At 39.6% G+C, this 22,165-nt stretch overlaps 2 protein-coding genes across 2 annotated transcripts in view; both read right to left on the bottom strand.

The window, feature by feature from the left end:
* The window catches only part of LOC114649257 (olfactory receptor class A-like protein 1), a 53,455-nt gene that overhangs the window by 8,554 nt on the left and 22,736 nt on the right, over nucleotides 1-22,165 (bottom strand). The window lies entirely within an intron of this gene.
* On the bottom strand, nucleotides 11,552-12,709 carry LOC114649258 (olfactory receptor class A-like protein 1). Its single transcript, XM_028798761.2, has one exon. The coding sequence runs from the start codon at nucleotides 12,692-12,694 to the stop codon at nucleotides 11,738-11,740; it is 957 nt and encodes a 318-aa protein (XP_028654594.1). The 5' UTR covers nucleotides 12,695-12,709; the 3' UTR covers nucleotides 11,552-11,737.

The raw sequence follows: 22,165 nt of genomic DNA, 5'->3' as shown, positions 1-22,165 counted from the left end.
CCCATCCAAATTTGTGTGCCAAGAATGCTTTACTTCAGAAAATCATACATTGTTTTGAAACATAGTAGTAAAGTTAGCCTAGTCAGCTTACTGGGCTATTCCTTCCAATTTATACAAAATGATCAATTGTACCAATGTAAAACAAAAGAGAAAATCAGTAAGTTACATACAGGAGTGCCCAACGCCCTGAGTGGGATGCTTTCTGTTACATTGTAACCACAATTGACTAGAGTAAAAAAAAAATTGCTTCAATTTGTTTTGGAAGTTATTGTTGTTTTGAAATGGTTTTAAGTCAGCATTGATTATTGATGATACAAGAATTATTGATACAAGAAGCATCCAAACTTTTTGCCTAGCAGGCCTAAATGTAATTGACAACAGAGGCAGAAGGCCAAATCGGAGGCATGAAGTACGTTAGGTTAGGTAGACTTCACTATACCAGAGGGAAATTTGTTTGCAGCAGGAAAGTACAAAAACAGAAGCCATTGTTACAGAGATCAAATAGATAAACAAAGACATAACAATTGGCAACCGATGTTATTACATAAACACACACTCAAGATCAATACAAAGAAGAAGAATTACTTTCAATAGTACACAAAAACAATAATGCAGAATTTAACCTTTAGCAGCATCCTTTCAAGTAACAGAATTTAAAACGCTTATAGCTCCAGGAATAAAAGAGTTCTTAAACCTGTTGCTCTTTACCTTTGGAAACCTAAATCTGCAGCCTGATGGCAACAGCTAGAATTTAGAACAAAGAGTATGGCTCCCGTCTGACAGAACTGAGTTGACTTTCTTTCTAACCCATTTACAATAGAGGTCTGCTGTGAACCAATAATTTTACTGCAAATTTTTATAATATTTTTAAGACGATTTACATTCTTATTGCTGAGGTTGCCAAAATAACAGATAGGTTGAAGTTGTTTCCTGTTATAATGATTTTGTCAATCTGCTTATACATTCTTGGTGCTCACCTGAATGATATGCTAAAATATATTATCAAACTGAAAAGGGCGTAAATGGAAAAATACCTTATGTGTTACTACTAAATCTGTTTATTTCAGCAAAACATTTAGGGCCCATTCACACCTGAATGCTTTTCTGGCATTTTAATGCTAGTCCATAATGCTACAGATACTATTCCCATCTAAACGTTTCAGCAGCAAATAATTAGGAAAACCCCTGTCTGCAAAAGTTTTCAGGATGTTTCAGGCAAACGCTTCTTCCATTGAAGCAAATGGTAAAGCTTGTAAAACACTGGTTAAAAACAAAAAAATGTTTTGGGGGCATTTTTTCAGCCCTTTTTACAGGACAAGACTGGAGTGCAGCTTCTAAACTCTGCACAGAAACAGCTGTGCCATTCCACTTGGACAATGTGGAGACAGAAATCTTCTTTGAGCTGGTCAAGTAACACCCTGACCTCTGTGACATGGGTCATGCTTTGTTTTAGCAAAAGGACCCAATAAGACTATTAGCTTTGGGTGCTGTATTATCTCAGGAACATCCCATTATGTATTTAAGCTGAGAAGTTAAGCAAAATGACCCCTTTTATTGGCTAACTAAAAAGATTATAATATGCAAGCTTTTGAGGCAACTCAGGCCCCTTCTTCAGGCAAGATGTAACCAATGAGTTGCCTTGAAAGCTTGCATATTGTAATCTTTTTAGTTAGCCAATAAAAGGTGTCGTTTTGCTTGACTTCTCACTACATTCATAATGGCTAACATGATACAACACCCCTGTATTTAAGCTGTAAATTGTTGCCAAGGGAATATAGTTATTCCACTATTGAAAAGGATTGGAAAAGGATTAGACTGTGGAAGATTGTGGGTTCGCTTCCCGGTTCCTCCCTGTGTGGATAACGCTTTGAGTACTGAGAAAAGCACTATATAAATGTAATGAATTATTATTATTATTATTGTTATTATTATTATTAAGGATTGTCTGGTGACTGAAGGCAGTTGAAGCACTCCGTTATTACTTTTGGGATTACAAGTTTACATTGGTGACCAATCACATGTCACTACAATGGCTTTGTAGACAAAAGGACACAAAATCAAGACTTACTGGATGGTTTATTCAATTTCAGTCTTTAATTTTTAGGTTTAATACCATCCCAGTAAACAACATGTTAGTGCAAATATCCTCTTCTGTTTCATGGAGCTGCTGATAGAAAGTCAATTCATTAAACAAGTGAGTGAAGCTGATGGGGAGGGTGTGACGTATCTGATTGCACCCTCACTTTCTAGAGCTGGTTCAGTATTTCTTTTTTTTAATTTGTTATACTTTGCTATTGTTGTCCAAAGAAGTTATACTTTGCTAATCCCTGAGAGGAAATTGTTTTTTCGGATGACCTTTGGCAGTAAGAGCACAGGGTCAGCCATTGTAGACAACTTCTAGAGCAATTTTTCAGGTTAAGGGCCTTACTCATGTACCTAACGGAGTAGGATCCTTTCTGGCAGTAACGGAATTTGAATCAGCAACCTTACAGATAGCAGCACAGATCCTTAGCCACAGAGCCACCATGAAAAAGAGGAAACAAACTTTCACTGAGGAAGAAGTCACAGAAATGGTGAGTCAACTGTGGTTACACACAAGTCTCGTATCTCACAGTATCTCAGTGATTGATTGTCTAATACAAGTAGTTCTTCCCTGGGCTTGGGGGTCTTGTGTCAGAGAGCATTCACAGAGCTTATGGCCTCATCACACTTCAGCTTGACCGATCTGAAGAAGATGCTTTTGAATTTTTTTCTAATTCCTGGAAAACAGAAATAGAGTCAAGCGTCTCTTTTTGAAACATCTGCTTATTAAGTCTGCTGCTTGCTTTTTGAAAGACTCCAATATTGTTTTTACAATTTCAAAAATAAACTGTGATTAAAAGGGCTATTCTAAGTTTTATTTGTGCAACTTTGAATCTGACATGTAACATCTCTGCTCACAACGCTGATGACACCTCTTCTTCAGTAATCTCATCACTAGGATTAAAAGCACTAGAGTCATAGAAGACACAACTTAACAACACTTGAACACCTCACAAACCACAAAATTGACTGGAAATTATGTCATTCATATTGCCCTGCAAAATGCTTCTTTAAAATGTTTGAAAAAGCTGGAAAACACTTGCAAAACACCATTAAAAAATGGCAAATGCTGGAAATTTACAATGCCTAAATGTGAATGGATCCTTAAGCAACCATTAGTTCAGCTGGTAAGTTTAACAAACATCTGTCAGCCCCCACTTTCAGTCTTGTGTAAATTAGCCCTTCCTAGGTGTTTTGAGATTCAGCCCACATTTTATGTACAGTGCAAGAACTCAAGATACTGCATTTCTCTCTGTCGTCTTGTCCATCACAACCCCAATTGCCTGTATTGGTGGAAGGTTATCAGAAATACGAAGTGCTGAGAATTTTAATTTGCAAAAGACGTGGTACTAGGGTCTATCATGTTGTTCACTGGAAAGCCCATGATGTGGAAGACAGATTTTTGGTACCTCCTTTTGATATTATTTGTTATTGTTAGCTCAGACAGCTTCACAGAAAACATCTGGGAAAGCCAGCGAGAGGACTCTGTCATGATGTTCTGTTTTTGCTCTCTGTGATTTGGGTTTGCATAATTTTGAGCACATGTATTTCAAATTTTAAATTGTAGTTTAGTTTTATTGTTACAGTAATCCCTCACTTATCGCGGGAGATAGGTGCCAAGGCCGACCGCGATAACTGAATTTCCGCGAAGTAGGGACACCATATTTATTTAATTATTTAAAGTGTATTTGGACATTTTAAACCCTCCCTGTATTGTTTACAACCAACCCTTTACTCTGTTAATAACAGGGACAACTGCTAAGCAATATGAAATCGGTAGATAAGTTTACACTTACTGTATAGCGAAGTACACGTAGCTATATATGACGTGATGATGGTGATGAATATGCTGCGCAGTAAAAATGATGACGATGAAGGTGATAATCCCCTGAATGCAGTAGCAAGAGCACGTTAATGCTGAATGAGTGAGATGAGACTTCCTGGTTAATGCAGCACTCCGTCGCTGAGCCAATCAGCAGCACACAGGAACTTAACTGTGTGCTCTGATTGGGTAGCTTCTCAGCCATCCGCCAATAGCATCTCTTGTATGAAATCAACTGGGCAAACCAACTGAGGAAGCAAATACCAGAAGTAAAAAGACCCACTGTCCGCAGAAACCCGCGAAGCAGCGAAAAATCCGCGTTATATATTTAGATATGCTTACATATAAAATCCGCGAAGTCGTGAATCCGCGAAAAGTGAACCGCGAAGTAGCGAGGGATTACTGTATTCTGTCAATCAAATTATTCAAATCAAATAATTTTTTAATTTGTCACATATAGATTACATATACAGTACAATATGTAGTGAAATGCTTAGTTGCTTAACTCCAATGACTGTGCCTTTAAGAAGAGTAATAAAAATAGCAATAATACCTGACTTTAAAAATATCATATTCACTAATAGAATTATAAATATGGGATAAATAATCAATAATAACTAAACAATAAACTTAAATAATGTAAGAGCATTTACAATAGGGTTTCCTGTCTTTCTAGACACTTTTCTTATTCAAGATGCATATGGACGGTGGACAGAAGCTCCTCCTCATAGTCGCTCTGGACTGGTGTCTTCAGGCAGCTGTAGCATTTACCTTACTGCAGCACAGAAAAGAGGACATTGTCGGGATGGCTTATGTCACTAATGCCGTGGTCTAACATCTCTTGGTGTAAATGTCCTCTAGGATTGTGGGTGCACACCCAGTGAAGCTTTCAGCTGACCATACCACTCACTGCGGAGTTTTGCAGTCCCGCTATGTGCTACAACAGGCAGTTACAGTATATTTCCTACCAGGATACTTTTTATGGTGGATGTGTAGATGGTCTTTAGTAATTGGGAGGGTAACCTGAAATCCTAGTGGTGTCTGAGGTGGCAAAGATGTTGTTGCGCCTTCTTTATCAAGCCATCTTTGAATCTCGTCCAGGTTAGGCCCTCTGTGAAGTAGAAACCTAAGTATCTTAAACTGGCCACCCTTTCCACCTGATTGCTGTTAATGTTGAAGGGTGATATTGCCTCTGTTGCTATCTCCCAAAGTCCACAATCAGCTTCTTTGTCTTGCTGACATTCAGAAATAGAGTGTTGTCTTGACAACAGTTTGACAGGCTCTGCACTTCATCCAGGTAAGCTTGCTCATTGTTGTTAGATAACAGGCCTACCACAGCAATGTCATCAACAAACGTCACATTGATGTTAGATTCAGCCATGCAATGTTATGTGTAGAGGGAACACAACCAAGGACTAAGAACACAGCCCTGTGGAGCACCTGTGTTGAAGGCGATGCATAATGATGTGTGGCCACCCATTCAAAGTACCTGAGAGTCTGCTTGTCAAGAAGTTGAAAACCCAGTTGCACAATGAAGTACTCAGACTCACGTCTTTGAATTTAGTGATAAGTTTAAAAGGAATTATTGTGTTTATTGTCCTTTGTATTCTGTTTCTGTGACTGTTCTTGCATTGCTATGGACATATGATTTATTGTTACTTTGCCTATTGCCTGTCACATAATGTGAATGTCATTTGATATATTCTATCATTTTTCTCCAGCTATGTAAGACGTCAGCCCGCAGCTTCTCACATTCTAGCTTTTTGATAGTTATGAAACTATCATAACAAAACTATTAGCTTTGTTAATTAAAAAACTTTAGTTAAGACAATTGTCTCTTACAGACCTTTTGACAACATTTCTGCCCTTTAAATTTTAACTTGACACAAACATTCTTCAGCTTCCTGACCCAGCCTGACTTTTTGTCTACTCTTTATAGTTTTTATCTCCTGGCATTTTCATAACATCTAAAGAGAGTGTCAGCTTTACAATTTTTTCCCAAGCTTGGTATGAAATGATCAAATTAAAGTAAATATAAAATGATGGCCAACAGACCTGCCTGATATGTAAATATTTATGCTCTGAATAATTGAAATTTCTGCTCCCTTAAAACAGTGATGCCCTTCCTGTAATGCTAGCTTAATTGTTAGAAACCCTCTACCCCAAAACATTTAAATTTTGTTCTGTGGGACTCAGTTTTTCAGAAAAGAAGGCACATAAATGGAGTTTCTAGTATAAAATATCCTTTGATAGAGTACTGCCCCAAGCACTACACTAGATGCATCAACTTCCAAAAAGCCACTCTGGCCTCAAGTGTCTACTTAAAATGTTGTGGCAATCTCTTGGTTCGGGATGTAAAGGTGCAATCCATATTACTAACCGAGAATGCTAAACCGGATGATGGACGCAGGCACATCCGGCAATGGGCCGTAGCTGCAAAAAGACGTACTGCGCAGGCGCTAAAAACAGTCCGCGAGAGTCGGCTGAGGAGCCGAGAAAGGCGGACAAAAGAGGGCGAGAGAGGCGGATGAGGGGCCGCGAGAGGCGGACAAGACCACAGAAAAAAGGAGTGAGCACAGGAAAAATGGAGAAATGAGGAAACGCAGGCAAAGCACGAAACACATTGCACACGAGACTAGACCCAAAAAAAAAAAAAATAGAGGCTCGCGCACAACAGCAAGGCACCCCCCCCCCCTACAGGCACCAGACGGGACACACACCAAGAGGGGGATTCAACAAGCCCATGGAACACAAAAAAAAGAACACAAAACCACCCCACAGACCCTACAAGCAAGGGACGGGACACACACAAACAGGGGGATTCAACAAGACACAGGAACACAAAAAGAAAGAAGACGCTCGCGCGACAACAATCCTCAAACCCCCCCCCCCCCACACACACACACACACATCCATAAGAAGTGACACCCAAAGCCACATATTCTAAAGTGAACATCAACACCTTCACACTAGACAGCATAGGTGTCAGCATTGGTGGATCTCCTTACAATAAAGCACTATTAACCGTTCAACTGCAGAAAAGGAAACATATTAACAGTGACTGCGATCCTCCATATTACTTATCCATATTTCGCATGCTGAGAAAGAAACAAGTCATGAATACACGGTCACGGGTACAAAACGAAAAGGAAAGGATAACAGGAACAAACACACGAACACGAAAGAAACAACAAAATAGACGACTATGCAGCATAGGTGGATCTCATTACAATAAGGCACTATTAACCGTTCAACCGCAGAAAAGGCTCCATATTAACAGTGAGTGCAATACTCCTTATTACTTATCCATATTTCTAAAAGAAAAAATGACTCGACTCCAAATACGCAAAGCTCAACTAAAGCTTCTAACTAACGATGTACCTAAAAGTAAAAACTTTATGAACTGCATTAGATCCTACAATAGTTCATTTAATATGCACAAATCTACATCCTAGATCCACATGACGCAAACTATCAATCAAAGTGCTGCATCGCAACAGGCGCGGATTCAAAACGAAACACCTCCCGTCTCAGACATACGTTAATGGCAGCGAAGGCTACAACGGGCTTCTCACACAGCACAGGCAAATCGATTACAGCTCCAAAACAACAAGTCCCAAATAATACACATGCAACAACGCGCCTCTCAAACGGCACAAGCAAAACATACACCAGGAAAATTCATTCGGATTAATGAATGTCATTTGCAATCATTGTCATTCAGTTCACTTCCCTGAAGAAACAACTGGCAATACAAGTTATACATTTACACGTTGTTGTCAAAAGGGTCAAATTAGACTGCCTTCTTTACATTCATATACTGAATATCTACAGAAGCTTATAACTGACGATGTACCTGAAAGTGAAATCTTTATCAACTACATTAGATCCTACAAATCGGAATCCACTATGAACATTAACGGTGGCACTGCACGTGACATCCGTCTTGAAAAATTGTTGTTTATTGATGAATGTTCAATGGCATGAACAAACGTTTATGAATAATAATATTCGATTTGGAGGAAAGGTACTTTTATGAGGAGGAGATTTTAGACAGTGATTAGCTATTCTTCCAGATGCCATGCACTCAGCTATTGTTCAGTGCACCTTAAAATACGCAGACAATTGGCATTGCTTTCAAAAGATACAGTTAGTAAAAAAGATACGATGTCCAGAAACAGATCATAACAATTGCTTATTACAACTGAGAGATGGTACACTCACCAATACAGATGGACTTCACCCACATATTATTACAATTCCTCAAGCCTTTATCTGCGACAACTTAGTTACAGAGAGATTTGGAACAGCAATCTCATTAGACCAAATGCCCCTTTTAACACAACGCACTATATTATGTCCAAAAAATATTAATGTGGAAAACATAAATACCCAAGTCATTCCATTACTTCCTGGAAAGACACAACTCTTTCTAAGCTCTGACAAACTTGACTCTGATCACAACAATAACCATCTTAAATGACCTTACAAGTTCTGAGCTGGAATTACCTTTTACACTTAAACGGCGTGTACAAAGAAATTTTCAAATAAACCTTTATACTGTGCCACACACTTTATTGTTTGCTTTCTATTTGCATCATCTACACCGTCACACTATTCTATATCTCATTCATACATCACGCTCTTTGTCATTCCCAACACCAGGGGTTGGCGAGCGAAGCGAGCAGGGGGCGGAGCCCCCTAGTATAGAACTAACTAAGGGGTTTCTAAGCTTGAATTTCTACTATTCTGGCATGATCCACCTGCAGGCCTGAAAGATGTCAGAGCTCAAAAAAAATGTACTGTGGTCTTATAGAATTCATGCTTTTCAAATCTGGTATGATTTTCTTGTAACCAAGCCAGGATTTCATAGGCATGTGTCATGTGAGTTTATATAGTGGATGAAAAAATGAATATTTAATCAATATACATCAGTACAAATATTCCAAAAATATCATGAAAAATATTAAATGGCTGGAACAATGTTTGTGCATTTGCTAAACCACGCAGCCTTATTAAGTATCATACTGTAATTATTTGTAGTGTCCAGTGGAGGTATTAAATTTCATTATACATTCATCACCTTCTCTGATCATATCTAAGATTACAAGCACAGCACAGATCGTTTTGGTAAAAATTTAAGACTCAGTGACTTGGTTTAACAGGGAGAAGAATAGGAAGTGTAATTAATTTGCCCTCCGATTGATAACGAGGGAATAGGAGGTTGGTGGTGTTTGAGGGATTGAAAGGATAGGTGAAGTGCACTTTCAGTACAGAAAATTCCGAAAATACCGGTAACAAAACTGTTATAAAATTTGGGTTTTTCAGTATTGTTCCAGTAGCAGAGGGTTACTCTCTTCTTACCATCTCTGAAATAATCAGCTTTGACACACACAAAAAGGTTTGGGGGCAGCATTCTGTATATTATCCCTGGCTGCAAAAAAAGGGTATGAAAAGTCACACTTGAAGCAAATTGTTTGGAGTCCAAGATTGAACTGAACTGAGAAGGAAGTGGTCTGTTATTTAAAGCAGGGAAGCGGAAGTGGTGTTCTTGGGGCCGGAACCAGAAGTAACGTCAGTCTTAGTGCCAAAACCAGAAGTGACATCAGTCTTGGGGTCAGAAACAGAAGTGACGTCAGTCTTGTGGCTGGAACCGGAAGTAGTGTCTTCGAAGTTGAATCAGGCAGAATTTCCTGCTTTTGGTCTGCAGAGACAACAGAGAAAGGTTTAGTGCACCTCGCCATTCCCTGGCCTGGTGTGGAATTACCTTTACCTGGTCCATTGAACTTCCACCTATGCGCACGTGTGTGACACATTCTTACCATGACAAAACACTTGATTAAACAATACCCCACCCATGTTCATTTAGCACAATATATCAATAAATGTATATATAAGTAACACTAAATAACACTGACAAAACAGAGCCAAACACCATTAAAAAAAAAGCACAACATCCATTGATCCTTCCCCTCCACACACATGGTGTGAGGCAAAAGTGCTTGATTATGTTGAGTCAAACATAGAGGGAGGTGGCAGCATAAACAGCATGAAATTATCAGCACTTTATTTCCAAGTTGGAGAAATTAAATATGTTGTACTTTATTAATTTTAAATAGCAGATCAACATCACAAGTTAAGTCTGCTTCCATTGGACCGCCATCCCATCCAGGAATGCTATCTGCCATGTGCTTCATGCTGCCAGACCAGGCTCAGGTTTCTTGTATTTTTATATCAGAATAAACAGGACTGGCAAATAAATGAATGACACAAGGCTAGTTTACCTCCTTGAGGTCTGGACCTGCCAATCGTGTCCAGCAAATTTCCACTCCATGGTAACACTTCTGGTTTAATATTGGGTCATTTTCTTGTGACACCTTTGTATTTGTTGATGCTGTTAACTGATGATTTAACAACTTGTTTTGGTATTTCAGCTCCAGATCATGTGCTTTTTTTTATTTCATAAGGTATTATGTAACATGACATTACATATAAGAGGCTGCATCATAATTAAGACACCTTTACTTGTATTTAATGAGAAAAGCAAAAAAACAATGGACTTGGAGAGAAATAATGTTTTGTTATAAGGACTCATGACTAAAAAGTGTTGTAGTGTTTTTATCCTCAAAGTTCCTCACATTATAGTGCCTTGTCTGCATTCACTGAAATCAAAACCTAAATAGGGACCTATAAAAAATAACAAAACAAGAGTTGCAGGTGTTTATTCTATTTATTTTGTCAGATGCCATCCATTCGGGTTTGAGTCCAAGTGACTTGATGAATTTAAGATCTAAAACAATTTGATTTTGTGGTAGTCTGGCGAGGTCCCCATGGCTGTCATCAATGTGTCTAGCCTTCTGGTTACAGTCACCCTCTTCGCCTTTTTCCTTCAGTCTTTCCAAACATGATGTCTTTCTCCAGTGATCTTCCTCGTCGGACAATGTGACCAAAATAAGAGAGTCGTAACTTCATCATTTGGGCTTTGATTGACATAGCTAGTTTGATCTCTTCCAAAATCGATTTGTTAGTTGTTCTGGTGTTTAATACTTTACTAAGAGCCTTCCTTGTAGAGCAACCAAGTGCTGTTCTGCACAGTATTTCTTCACTGCCATTTGCTTCCATGTTTACGAAAGATCCCAGGAGATTTAAATTCTTTACAACTTCAAACATCATGTGTCATCTAAAACACCATCCACTCATCCATCTCACTTATGAAACTTAAGGTTTCTGGATTTGCTTAAAATGTTAATTATATTTAATTTAACAATGTATCAATAATAATAAAATGCTAAGGTCTGTGTGTCCAGACCCTCAGAGCAATCTGATTGGTAAGTTTGACCTTGGTGCGATTGGTCAGTTTGGCTTTGGTGACATGACAAAAGAGGAAGTATGAGTGTGAGATGCACGTGGAGGGGTGAAGGCGTATGAGGGAGTCACCTTCAAAGACAGCAAATATAAAACCTAGAGAGGAGGTGAGAAAGGTGCCTTGAAAATAATGACAAACACACAAATATGGAGGAAGGGCACTGAAGGTACAAAGAGGTCAAGAGTTAGCAAATATTTTTTAATTATTCTATTACTTGTCTGCAAAAGGTACCATGGCTAGTGCATCAGCAAAGTGGAACAGTAGCTCAGATGTTGCTTTGAAAAGTGGAAAGCTGCTTGACTCACTGTATGTCCCTGAGTGACGTTTGCCATTTGATTAGTCATTCATTTATTTTGAAACAGTTAGCTTAATAAATTATATAAATGTAAATACATTTGTTATATTTATAACCTTAATTTCTTTGTAAATAGTCACATTGTCTTCTCTTAGATGAAGGAGATGATTGTTCACACCATATGTGTACAGGTCCTTATGGTCTGGACATCTTTCTTTGTTTTGGCCAGTTTTAATTTCTTTTGGACTTTTGGATTAGTGGTGATGATCACAATAGGACATACTGAAGTGTAAAGAGTTGCAAAGAAGATCCGTATGTCAGATAGAAGAGCTGCCACCCTCAAGATGGTCAGGGAATACAGCCAGATGATGTTGTCAACACCAAAGAAGACAACATATAAAATGACCAAGGTGACCACTGCCCTGGAAGCTTTGCTCTCTGCTCTCTCTCCCTTTTGGCTGTTATCTGAACCGCGAATATTTTTTACCTTTTGACCATGATTGTACAGAAGTTTTAGGATGTAGCTACTCATGATAGTCATTAGTAATATGAACACAAGGTCTCTGGACATGACCCCAAGCCCTACAAAAATATAAGTAGAATAGTCTTTGAATGACATGAAGCAATAGTCTAAATTATATGTGTATAGTAGAATGGAGTTGTTAGCAAGGATTGCAACACCATTAAAAATTGCTGTGATACTTGAAGAGTAGTAAAGAAGGTACAGAAATAAGATGATGTATAGAAGATACTGGGAGATTCTTATCTTCAGCGGGGAAAGTAGGGAAGTGGCAGGTGAGATAACTACGGCCTGGTAGACACAAAGCAGACAAGTAAGGCTAATGGAGAGGCCCCGGAAAGCACGGAAGCAAAGGATGGTAACTTTACAACCAACATCATCAAAGATGTTCACATAGCCCAAGGCAGACAGTATCTGTGGGATGCTGCGGGTGAAGGATACCATGAGGTTGGCAAAGGCGAGGTGGCAAAGAATGATGTCAGCTGGTAGGAGCTTGGCCTCAGTAAAACGATTGTGCAGGAAGGCAAAGCAGACAAACAGGTTGGCAGGAATGCTGATGGTTGTCAGGATAAGGAAGCCAGATGCTTTGATGACACTTCTGGTATCCATAACTTTTCAACGTCAGGACCTGGTAGTAAGAAATAAGACATGGGGGTTAGGGATGTTATCTTTAGATACATTTTGCACAATTATTTTAAAATATGCTTCATCCAGATATTTATAGATACAGGAAACAATTTACCTGGTACTCTGGCTGAAAACATAGTCTTAGAATGAATAAGTGGACAGCTAGTGGTTAGCAGCTGGATAATGGGTTCAAATTCCTGGCCTAGTCTACATCTGAGTTTGCACATTGTCCCCATGTCTGTGCAGCTTTCTTCCTATATACTTTATTAGCAGGTTATCTTAATTAATATATGGGCCCTGACTTGGGTGGCTTCCCCATCTGTTGTTGCTTCTCACCTTGTGACTAGTGTTGCTGGAGTTGTCTCCCACATTGTGACCCTGAATTGGATTAAGTGGTTTCAGACAATAATGGATGAATAGGAAGTGTCAATCCATGTTGGACTGAATGGGCATTGACCACCACAACTGCTCTTATGATAAAAATACATTTTAGCCTTTACTGTCTTCTAATAATAACAGCTGTTGTAAAATATTTGTTGTTCTAGGTATCTGTAGGATGTGAAAATGCATCTAAATTTTGTTTAAATATGTCATGTTCACATTTAGCTGTATGTTCTTTCCTAATATCAGTGGCTAAGGTATGTATGACATGTCACTTTATGAAGAAGTCTGCAACTAAGGATGATGCTTAGTGAAAAGTCAAAGACCAAACGGCAAGCTAGCAGTTTAGTTATGTAATATTTATAATAGAATAGAAAGTTACAAGGGGGCTCTGCCCCCTGCTCACTTCGCTCGCCTACCCCCGGCGTTGAGTATCCTGAAATACATTAGGCTTCAAAAGTTAGATCTGATGAGATGATATTGCAGAGTGGAAGGGCATGATGGCTCAGTGGTGTACCATCCTTGGAGTAAAACTGGCCCCTGCTTCTTGTTTTTGTGTTTTTTCTGTTCTGCATTTCACCTCTGTCTAGGAAGATTTTCATCTGAATACACCAGTTTTCTTCCCACCCACTCAAAGATATGAATATAAAGCACACCATGCATGAATATGCATGAGTGTACCCTGTGATGGACTGGTACCACATCCAAAATGTTTCCTGCCTTGCACTGAGTACTGCTTGGATATTATATGTGACCCAAACTGAGTTAAGCAGGTTTGAGAAGGTGGTATGTATGCATGTAATTATAGCAGTACAGTGTGAAGAGCTCAGAATGGGTTAGGGATATGGGCTTGTGAGACATGCCTTTTCAAATTTACAGCATACAACATTTTCACCAGCCCATCTTGCAGTAAAAAAAAAGATCTCATGCTTATAAAAGGCAAAGGAACCGTGCAAAGCATCCATGATATATCTATTAATAGAGCATGCTGTTGTTATTACAGGGAGCTGGATTCTGTTCTAGCAATGTCTTCTTCTTTCGGCTGCTCCTGTTAGGGGTTTCCACAGCGGATTATCTTCTTCCATATCTTTCTGTCCACTGCATCTTGTTCTGTTACACCCATCACCCGCATGTTCTATCTCACCACATCCATAAACCTTCGCTTAGGCCTTCCTCTTTTCCTCTTCCCTGGCAGCTCTATCCTTAGCATCCTTGTCCCAATATACCCAGCATCTCTCCTCTGCACATGTCCAAATCAACGCAATCTCGCCTCTCAGACTTTGTCTCCCAACCGTCCAACTTGAGTTGACCCTCTAATGTACTCTTTTCTGATCCTGTCTTTCCTCGTCACACCCAATGCAAATCTTAGCATCTTTAACTCTGCCACCTCCAGCTCTGTCTCCTGCTTTCTGGTCGGTGCCACCATCTCCAACCCATATAACATAGCTGGTCTCACTACCATCCTGTAGACCTTCCCTTTCACTCTTGCTGATACCCGTCTGTCACAAATTACTCCTGACACTCTTCTCCACCCATTCCACCCTGCCTGCACTCTGTTTTTCACCTCTCTTCCACAATCCCCATTACTCTGTACTGTTGATCCCAAGTATTTAAACTCATCCACCTTTGCCAACTTTACTCCCTGCATCCTCACCATTCCACTGACCTCCCTCTCATTTACACACATGTATTCTATCTTGTTCGTACTGACCTTCATTCCTCTCCTATCAAGAGCATATCTCCACCTCTCCAGGGTCTCCTCAACCTGCTCCCTACTATCGCTACAGATCACAATGTCATCAGCAAACATCATAGACAAGGGGACTCCTGTCTAATCTCGTCTGTCAACCTGTCCATCACCATTGCAAATAAGAAAGGGCTCAGAGCCGATCCCTGATGTAACTCCACCTCCAACTTAAGTGCATCTGTCACTCCTACTGCAGACCTCACCACAGTCACACTTCCCTCGTACATATTCTGTACAACTCTTACATACTTCTCTGCCACTCCCGACTTCCTCATACAATACCACAGCTCCTCTCAAGGCACCCTCTTATATGCTTTCTCCAGGTCCACAAAGACACAATGCAACTCCTTCTGGCCTTCTCTCAACTTCTCCATCAACATCCCCAGAGCAACATTGCGTCTGTGGTGCTCTTTCTTAGCATGAAACCACACTGCTGCTCACTAATCATCACCTCCCTTCTTAACCTAGATTTCACTACTCTTTCCCATAATTTCATGCTGTGGCTCATCAATTTTATTCCTCTGTAGTTACTGCAGTCCTGCACATCCCCCTTATTCTTAAATATCAGCACCGGTACACTTCTTCTCAACTCCTCAGGCATCCTCTCACTTTCCAAAATTCCATTAAACAATCTGGTGAAAAACTCCACTGCCATCTTTCCTAAACACCTCCATGCTTCCACAGGTATGTCATCCGGACCAACAGCCTTTCCATTTTTCATCCTCTTCATAGCTGTCCTTACTTCCTCCTTGCTAATCCATTGCACTTCCTGATTCACTATCTTCACATCATCCAACCTCTTCTCGCTCTCGTTCTCTTCATTCATCAGCTTCTGATGTACTCTGCTCAACACACTCTCCTTGCTTTATCACCTTTACCTGCTGCACATCTTTCTCAGATGGATCCCTCTGTCTAGCCAATCGGTACACGTCCTTTTCTCCCTCCTTAGTGTCAAACCTCTCATACAACTCATCATACACCATTTCTTTAGCCTTCGCCACCTCTCTCTTCACCTTGCGCCTTATCTCCTTGTACTCTTGTTTACTTTCTGCATCTCTCTGACTATCCCACTTCTTCTTTGCCATCCTCTTCCTCTGTTTACTCTCCTGTATTTCCTCATTCCACCACCAGGTTTCCTTTTCCTCCATCCTCTTTCCAGATGTCATGCCAAGCAACCTTCTTGCTCTCACCCTTACTACATCTGCTGTAGTTTCCCAACTGTCTAGTAACTCTTCACTGCCACCCATTGCCGGTCTCACCTCCTCCCTAAACTCAACCCTGCAGTCTCATTTTTCAGCTTCCACCATTTGACCCTTGGCTCTGCCCTCACTCTCTTCCTCTTCTTATCTCCAGCATCATCCTACAGAACACCATCCTATGCTGCTTAACTACATTTTCCCCTGCTACCACTTTACAGTCTTCAATCTCCTTCAGATCAACTCTTCTGCATAGGATGTAATCTACCTGTGTGCATCTTCCTCCACTCTTGTACGTAACCCTATGTTCCTCCCTCTTCTTAAAATACATATTCACCACAGCCATGTCCATCCTTTTGGCAAAATCCACTATCCTCTGACCTTCTTCATTCCTCTCCTTGACACCATACCTACCCATCACCTCCTCGTCTCCACTATTCCATTCACCAACATGCCCATTGAAATCCACTTCAATCACCACTTTCTGTCCTTTGGGTACACTGTTCATCACTTCATCCAGCTCACTCCAAAAATCTTCTTTCTCACCCATTGTACACCCAACTTTCGGTGCATATCCACTAACAACATTCATCATCACACCTCCAATTTCCAGCTTCATAATCATTACTCTGCCTGACACTCTTTTCACCTCCAAAACACTTTTGACATACTGTTCCTTCAGAATTACTCCTACCCCATTTCTCCTACCATCCACACCATGATAGAACAATTTGAATCCACCTCCAATCCCCCTGGCCTTACTTATGTGTATTCATACTTTTGATAAGGTCCCACATGAGAGGATGGGCATTAAACTAAAAGAAGTGAGCGTTCAGGGCATAGTGTCTAGAGGAGTGCAGAATGGGCTATATGCACACTCTCTTCCGTATTCTGCACCAGCCAGCTGCTGCACTTCCAGTGCTGATATCAAAATGGACCACCTATAACATTTTTCCTCTGATCTTTTCAAGACGTGCCCGGACTTACGGTAAATGATGTAAGTCACATTTTTCAAACCCTGTGCCAAATGTCAGGAGCTATAAAGGAGAAGGCCTTCAAGCTATATGTTTCAAGCTACATCCATAATGGTAAAGGTAAGATCCAGATGTATTAAAAACTTGTGTCTCCTATGAACTTACATGGTTTCTCCCAAACCCCCAGGTTTGAAAGTGGAATGAAAAAATTGTTCCACTCAATTCTGCTACCTTTTTCAACAATCGGCATCCTATCTCAGACCCTGACTTGAGAAAATCCTCTTTTTTAAAATGCTGGCTACAAACTCAGGTATGGGGACTAACTGCAATGCTTTCTCTCCAACTAGTGACAATCCATTTAGATCGGGTTTCTGCATCGGAGGGAAAGGTTTGAACACTAAGTGTTTTGTTGTATTTACTAGAAGCTGAACATAAAGCTACACAACAATGTTCAGCTTTAGAGCTATCTGTACGCTGAAACTTAAACTTCTTTTTTCTCTGAGTTCTTGCCAATAAACAAAAATCAGCTACAGTACAGACAACAGCACTACCATGTGCATATACCCTATTGGCCTAAACACAGAAGGAAGATGGTTATGGTGCAAGAAACCTTATCAGAAATGGCTGACATGAGTGGTGCCTCATTCCTAGGGCTGATGCTATATTTAATATATACATTCATGATATTACAGCTCTATGAACATTATTGAATATTAAGATATATTCTTGATATCATTTTCATAATGAAATGCATTAAAGCATGTATTAAACATGGGGGCGCAGTTGTGCAGTGGTAGCAATGAGCTGGCACCACGTCCAGGTATTGTTCCTGCATCTTGCAAGATGCTTGCTGGGATGTGCACGACCCTCGATGAAATAATTTATTGCAGCAGTACTGTCTCTTTCATATGTACTCACCTCCTATGCCTGTCCTTCCTTTTCTTTCTCCAAGTAACCAATTGCCACATAATAAGCTCTGTAATAAATGTTAAACCAGCTGTAAGCTTAGACTGCTGATTCTTCAAAAGTTTTAAGGAACACTGACAAATCTTCGTAGTACATGTTTAATTATTCCATTCATCTGTCCATCCTGGGTCAGGCAAGTCCCAGCAAGCATACAGCATGAGGCAGGACCATCCCTGGATGGGGCGCCAGCTTATCGCTACCGCTGCACCACTGTGTCCCCACATGTTTAATTATTAGCAGTATACATTATTTAAATTAACAATTTATCTGTACAATGTAATATATATATACTTTAATGCATTTCATCTTAAAAATGATATCAAATATACATCCTAGTATTCTAACAGCACAGAGCTCAACGAGGATAACTCTTGGAAATCTAAATTGACTTAGAAGCCAGTCAACACCCTCTGTAAATACACACTCTCTTCTATTGGATTGAATTGAATTCCTTTATTGTTATTGTATGGTACAATGAGATTCAACATGCAAATCCTCCATAAACTTATTTTCCTATAAAATGATAAAATAACAATAATAATAATACAATAAGAATATACAATATTAAAGCATAAGTACAATAAACATGTACATATAGTGCAGATAGTGCAAATGGTTCATAAGTGTCTCAGGTTGTGAAATATTACAATTGCAATGCAAGTTTACAGTGAGGTAATTGTAATTCTAAGTACAAAGTTCTACTGGGAGCACTTGATGGGTTGATTACGTGCGTTTCTAGCTCTTGGGATGAAACTGTTTCTGAAACTTGAGGTCCATGTAGAAAGGCTCTGAAGCATTTGCTGGATGGGAGAAGTTCAAATAGACTGTGCGCATGGCTGACTGGTACCCCTGCAGATGCTGGTGGGCTGAGGCAGCGTGTGCTATAAATGTCCTCCAGGGCTGGAAGGTGTATCCCAATAATCCTCTTTGCTCTCAACACAATCCACAGTAGAGCTGTTCGATCAGCTGCTGTAGAGCTGTGATTGCACACTCAGATACACTGGTGGTGCACTGAGAATAACAATGCTAAAGCAGCTATGGTATTTCGAATAGTTTGGCCATTCCGTACGCCATTATATTGTAACAGGTTGATTACAATCAGGTGCCTTAAATTTATAAACACTATACGGTTAATTTCAGTGTATTTGAAAAAGCTCATGTCATGGATGTGAAATCTAAAAAAGAAAGGGAAACAATACAGTAACAGTAGCACTGCTTTGACATTGGGTGTCGCCTGTTTGCAAAGCTGAGCAGAAACATGCGTATGCAAGAGGGGGTGCTGCCGTGAGAATGTGTGTGACTTTACGCCAAGTGTAGTTTTTATACATTGCGTGTTGTGAGCGTGGAAATGGGGGTATGCAACATTTTCGTGCATATGCACCATTTATACATGAGGTCCCTGCTCTTTTGAGCGATTGACCAAAGTGGCTGTTTCATTTTAAATTTTGACTGAATACACAGTATGCAATACCATTTGTGCCAAAATGAAATGAATAAAACAGCTATTATGAAATAAATAATTGCATGAAAAGTACAGCCATATACAGTATTATAAAGGAGTCAATAAATTGTGAAAAAAACACATAATTAAATAAAAGACATCTAATTATTATGAAAATTCATCTATTATGAAATACAAAAATCATTATTTTATTATTACTTCAGGTTTTATTTCACAATGGCCTTATTTTTAAAGACCAGTTTTTATGTCACAATTAGACTATAATATTCAGACTTTTCATCATGTCTGGCATTTTTATCTTCTTTATCCCACACATCCAGATAAGGATGATTAGAGATTGTCCTTTTTTGTATCATCTCAACATTCTCATTTCTGCCATATCTAACTTCTTAGAAGTGGAATTGCAGTGAGTGACAGTGTGATGCAGTGATGTCCAGTCCAGAGTTGATTTTTGCCTTGTTCCATTTATGCCTAGGATAGCCACCAGCAGGATTCACTGAAACATGGCAAATAAATGGATGAATTGATGGATAATAGAGAAATCATCTTGATATGAGGAGTTCTGCATCTATGAGGTTCAGGGACTCCTTTCATTTTGCTCTGAGACAGTGCCATTCTAGTGTGTGTTAATGGATGTGCCAAAGTTAATTTAAAGAGCAATAGGAAGAATTGTTTCCCTTTCAATAATTTCACATTGTGAAACACACTCACTTTCAGTTATATTGGGCAAATTCAAAACCTCCTAGTAGTCCAAAATACAAGAATGAAGGATGTCTGAAGGGATATTTAAATTTATATTCTTGTAAGTATTCTGCTTTTCTGTGTCTGCTGGAATTTAACTGACTTTTGTATTCTATAGAAGGTAACTTAACTGGCAGTTTTTTTAAACACTAGATAAATTGTTTAATAATTAATGTGTCATTAACTTTATAATTAGCTTGTGTCTTTTGGGATCTTTTAGTGCTAATTTTGAAACATTTATTTTCTCTTTTTATCACTAATCTGAAGTACTGGCCAAATGACCCAATCTTTATGATCCAATCAACTGAACCACAAGCCATTGCTGGCTAATTACTTTCATCTGTGATAATGCTATTGTTACATATAAATAGAGACATTAACTTGTTTCTTACCTTTGTTGGCTGCAACGGTTCTCTTCCAAGTGTCAATGTGTGAAAGCAGCTGGCAGACACTGCTGTGGTGCATTCTCTTTTATGGAGTGAGCCTCAAATAAACAGGTCTCTCCCGAGGAAAGCGATGGATGATGTCCTCTGAGTACCAGAGCATCGGAAAGAGCAAAGACACATAACAACACCACAGGGATATCCCAAAAGTGCGATTAATGTCAAAGAAATGTTCAGCTAATTATAAAATGAACCAAATTTGAGCTGTCTTACAGGTAACAAGAAGATTACAGGTATTTGTAAGATGTTTTCTTAAACTGTTGAAAATTAAAGCAACATAACAAAATTAAAAAAACAAACATTAAACACTATTACTATACTGAAAAGGAACGATGGTAAGAGACTCAATGTTTCAATTGAATGTTCTGATGTCCAGATTGGGTCTGTTACCTTCTTTGTTTTTCATGATATGAATTTTCTTTAGCTTTGTTTTTCATTTATAGATGCATGCTGACACAACCATTCACCAATGATGTAATTAGACCATCCTTTTCAGGCTGCATAGGCTCTCACTGGAATTAGTGAGTTCATAAAATAAATGGATGGATGAAATATATCAATAGATATTGTCACACATGTGCACCATCCAAGCTCTTCCCAGGTTTGCAATACCACCGCGAGCTGAGAGGGGGCACTGCTGTGAGCAAGGGGGCTGATCGCACCCCTAGAGGATACGGACGCTCCTCTAAAAAACGCTGAAAGACTGCCTTCACATTGCTCACTTACTTGCTGGGCTTACTTGCGGCTCTGTTGCGCGATATGCTTCCCGCACGGTACTTCGCATACTTAAAGCCCTAATAGCACCTATTGGTTTTTGGATTGATTGCTTTTCTCTCTCTCTCTCTCTGACATTCTCTGCTCCTGATGTGCACTCCTTTGAAGAGGAAGATATGTTTGCATTCTTTTAATTGTGAGATAGAACTGTCATCTCTGTCTTGTCATGGAGCACGTTTAAACTTTTGAAAAAGAGACAAATGTTCGTTTGCAGTGTTTGAATGAAGTTCCTGTCTCTACAACCTCCTGTGTTTCTGTGCAAATCTGTGACCCAAGCGTGACACTGCCATTAACAGTCTTGTCATTTTCTTCCTTCACAGCCTTGAGGACAACTGACCCTGCCCCTTCCAGTTCTGGGGCCTCATGTATAAATGGTGCGTACGCGCAGAAATTTTGCGTACGAACGTTTCCACGCTCAAATCGCGATGTATAAAACCTAAACTTGGCGTAAAGCCACGCACATTTCCATGGTACCTCATACCTTGGCGTATGCAATTTCTCTGCTCGGTTTTGCAGACTGGCGGCACCCAGCGTCTAAGCAGTGCTACTGTTCCTGTGTGGTTACCATTTCTTTCTTAGACCCACATTCCTGACGTGGCTTTATAAATACACAGAAATTACCTGCATATTGTTTATTAGTGTAATGCATCTGATTGTAATTAACCTGTAGCAATATAATGGTCCAGGGAATAGCCATAGTATTCCAAATACCATAACTGCTTTAGCGTTGTTACGCTCACTGCATCTTGTTCTTCTTTCAGCTGCTCCC

Source organism: Erpetoichthys calabaricus, chromosome 3 (genome assembly GCF_900747795.2).
Source record: "Erpetoichthys calabaricus chromosome 3, fErpCal1.3, whole genome shotgun sequence".
Classification (NCBI taxonomy): domain Eukaryota; kingdom Metazoa; phylum Chordata; class Cladistia; order Polypteriformes; family Polypteridae; genus Erpetoichthys; species Erpetoichthys calabaricus.
Note: the sequence above shows the minus strand (reverse complement) of the source record. Positions and strands in the feature narration are given on the sequence as shown.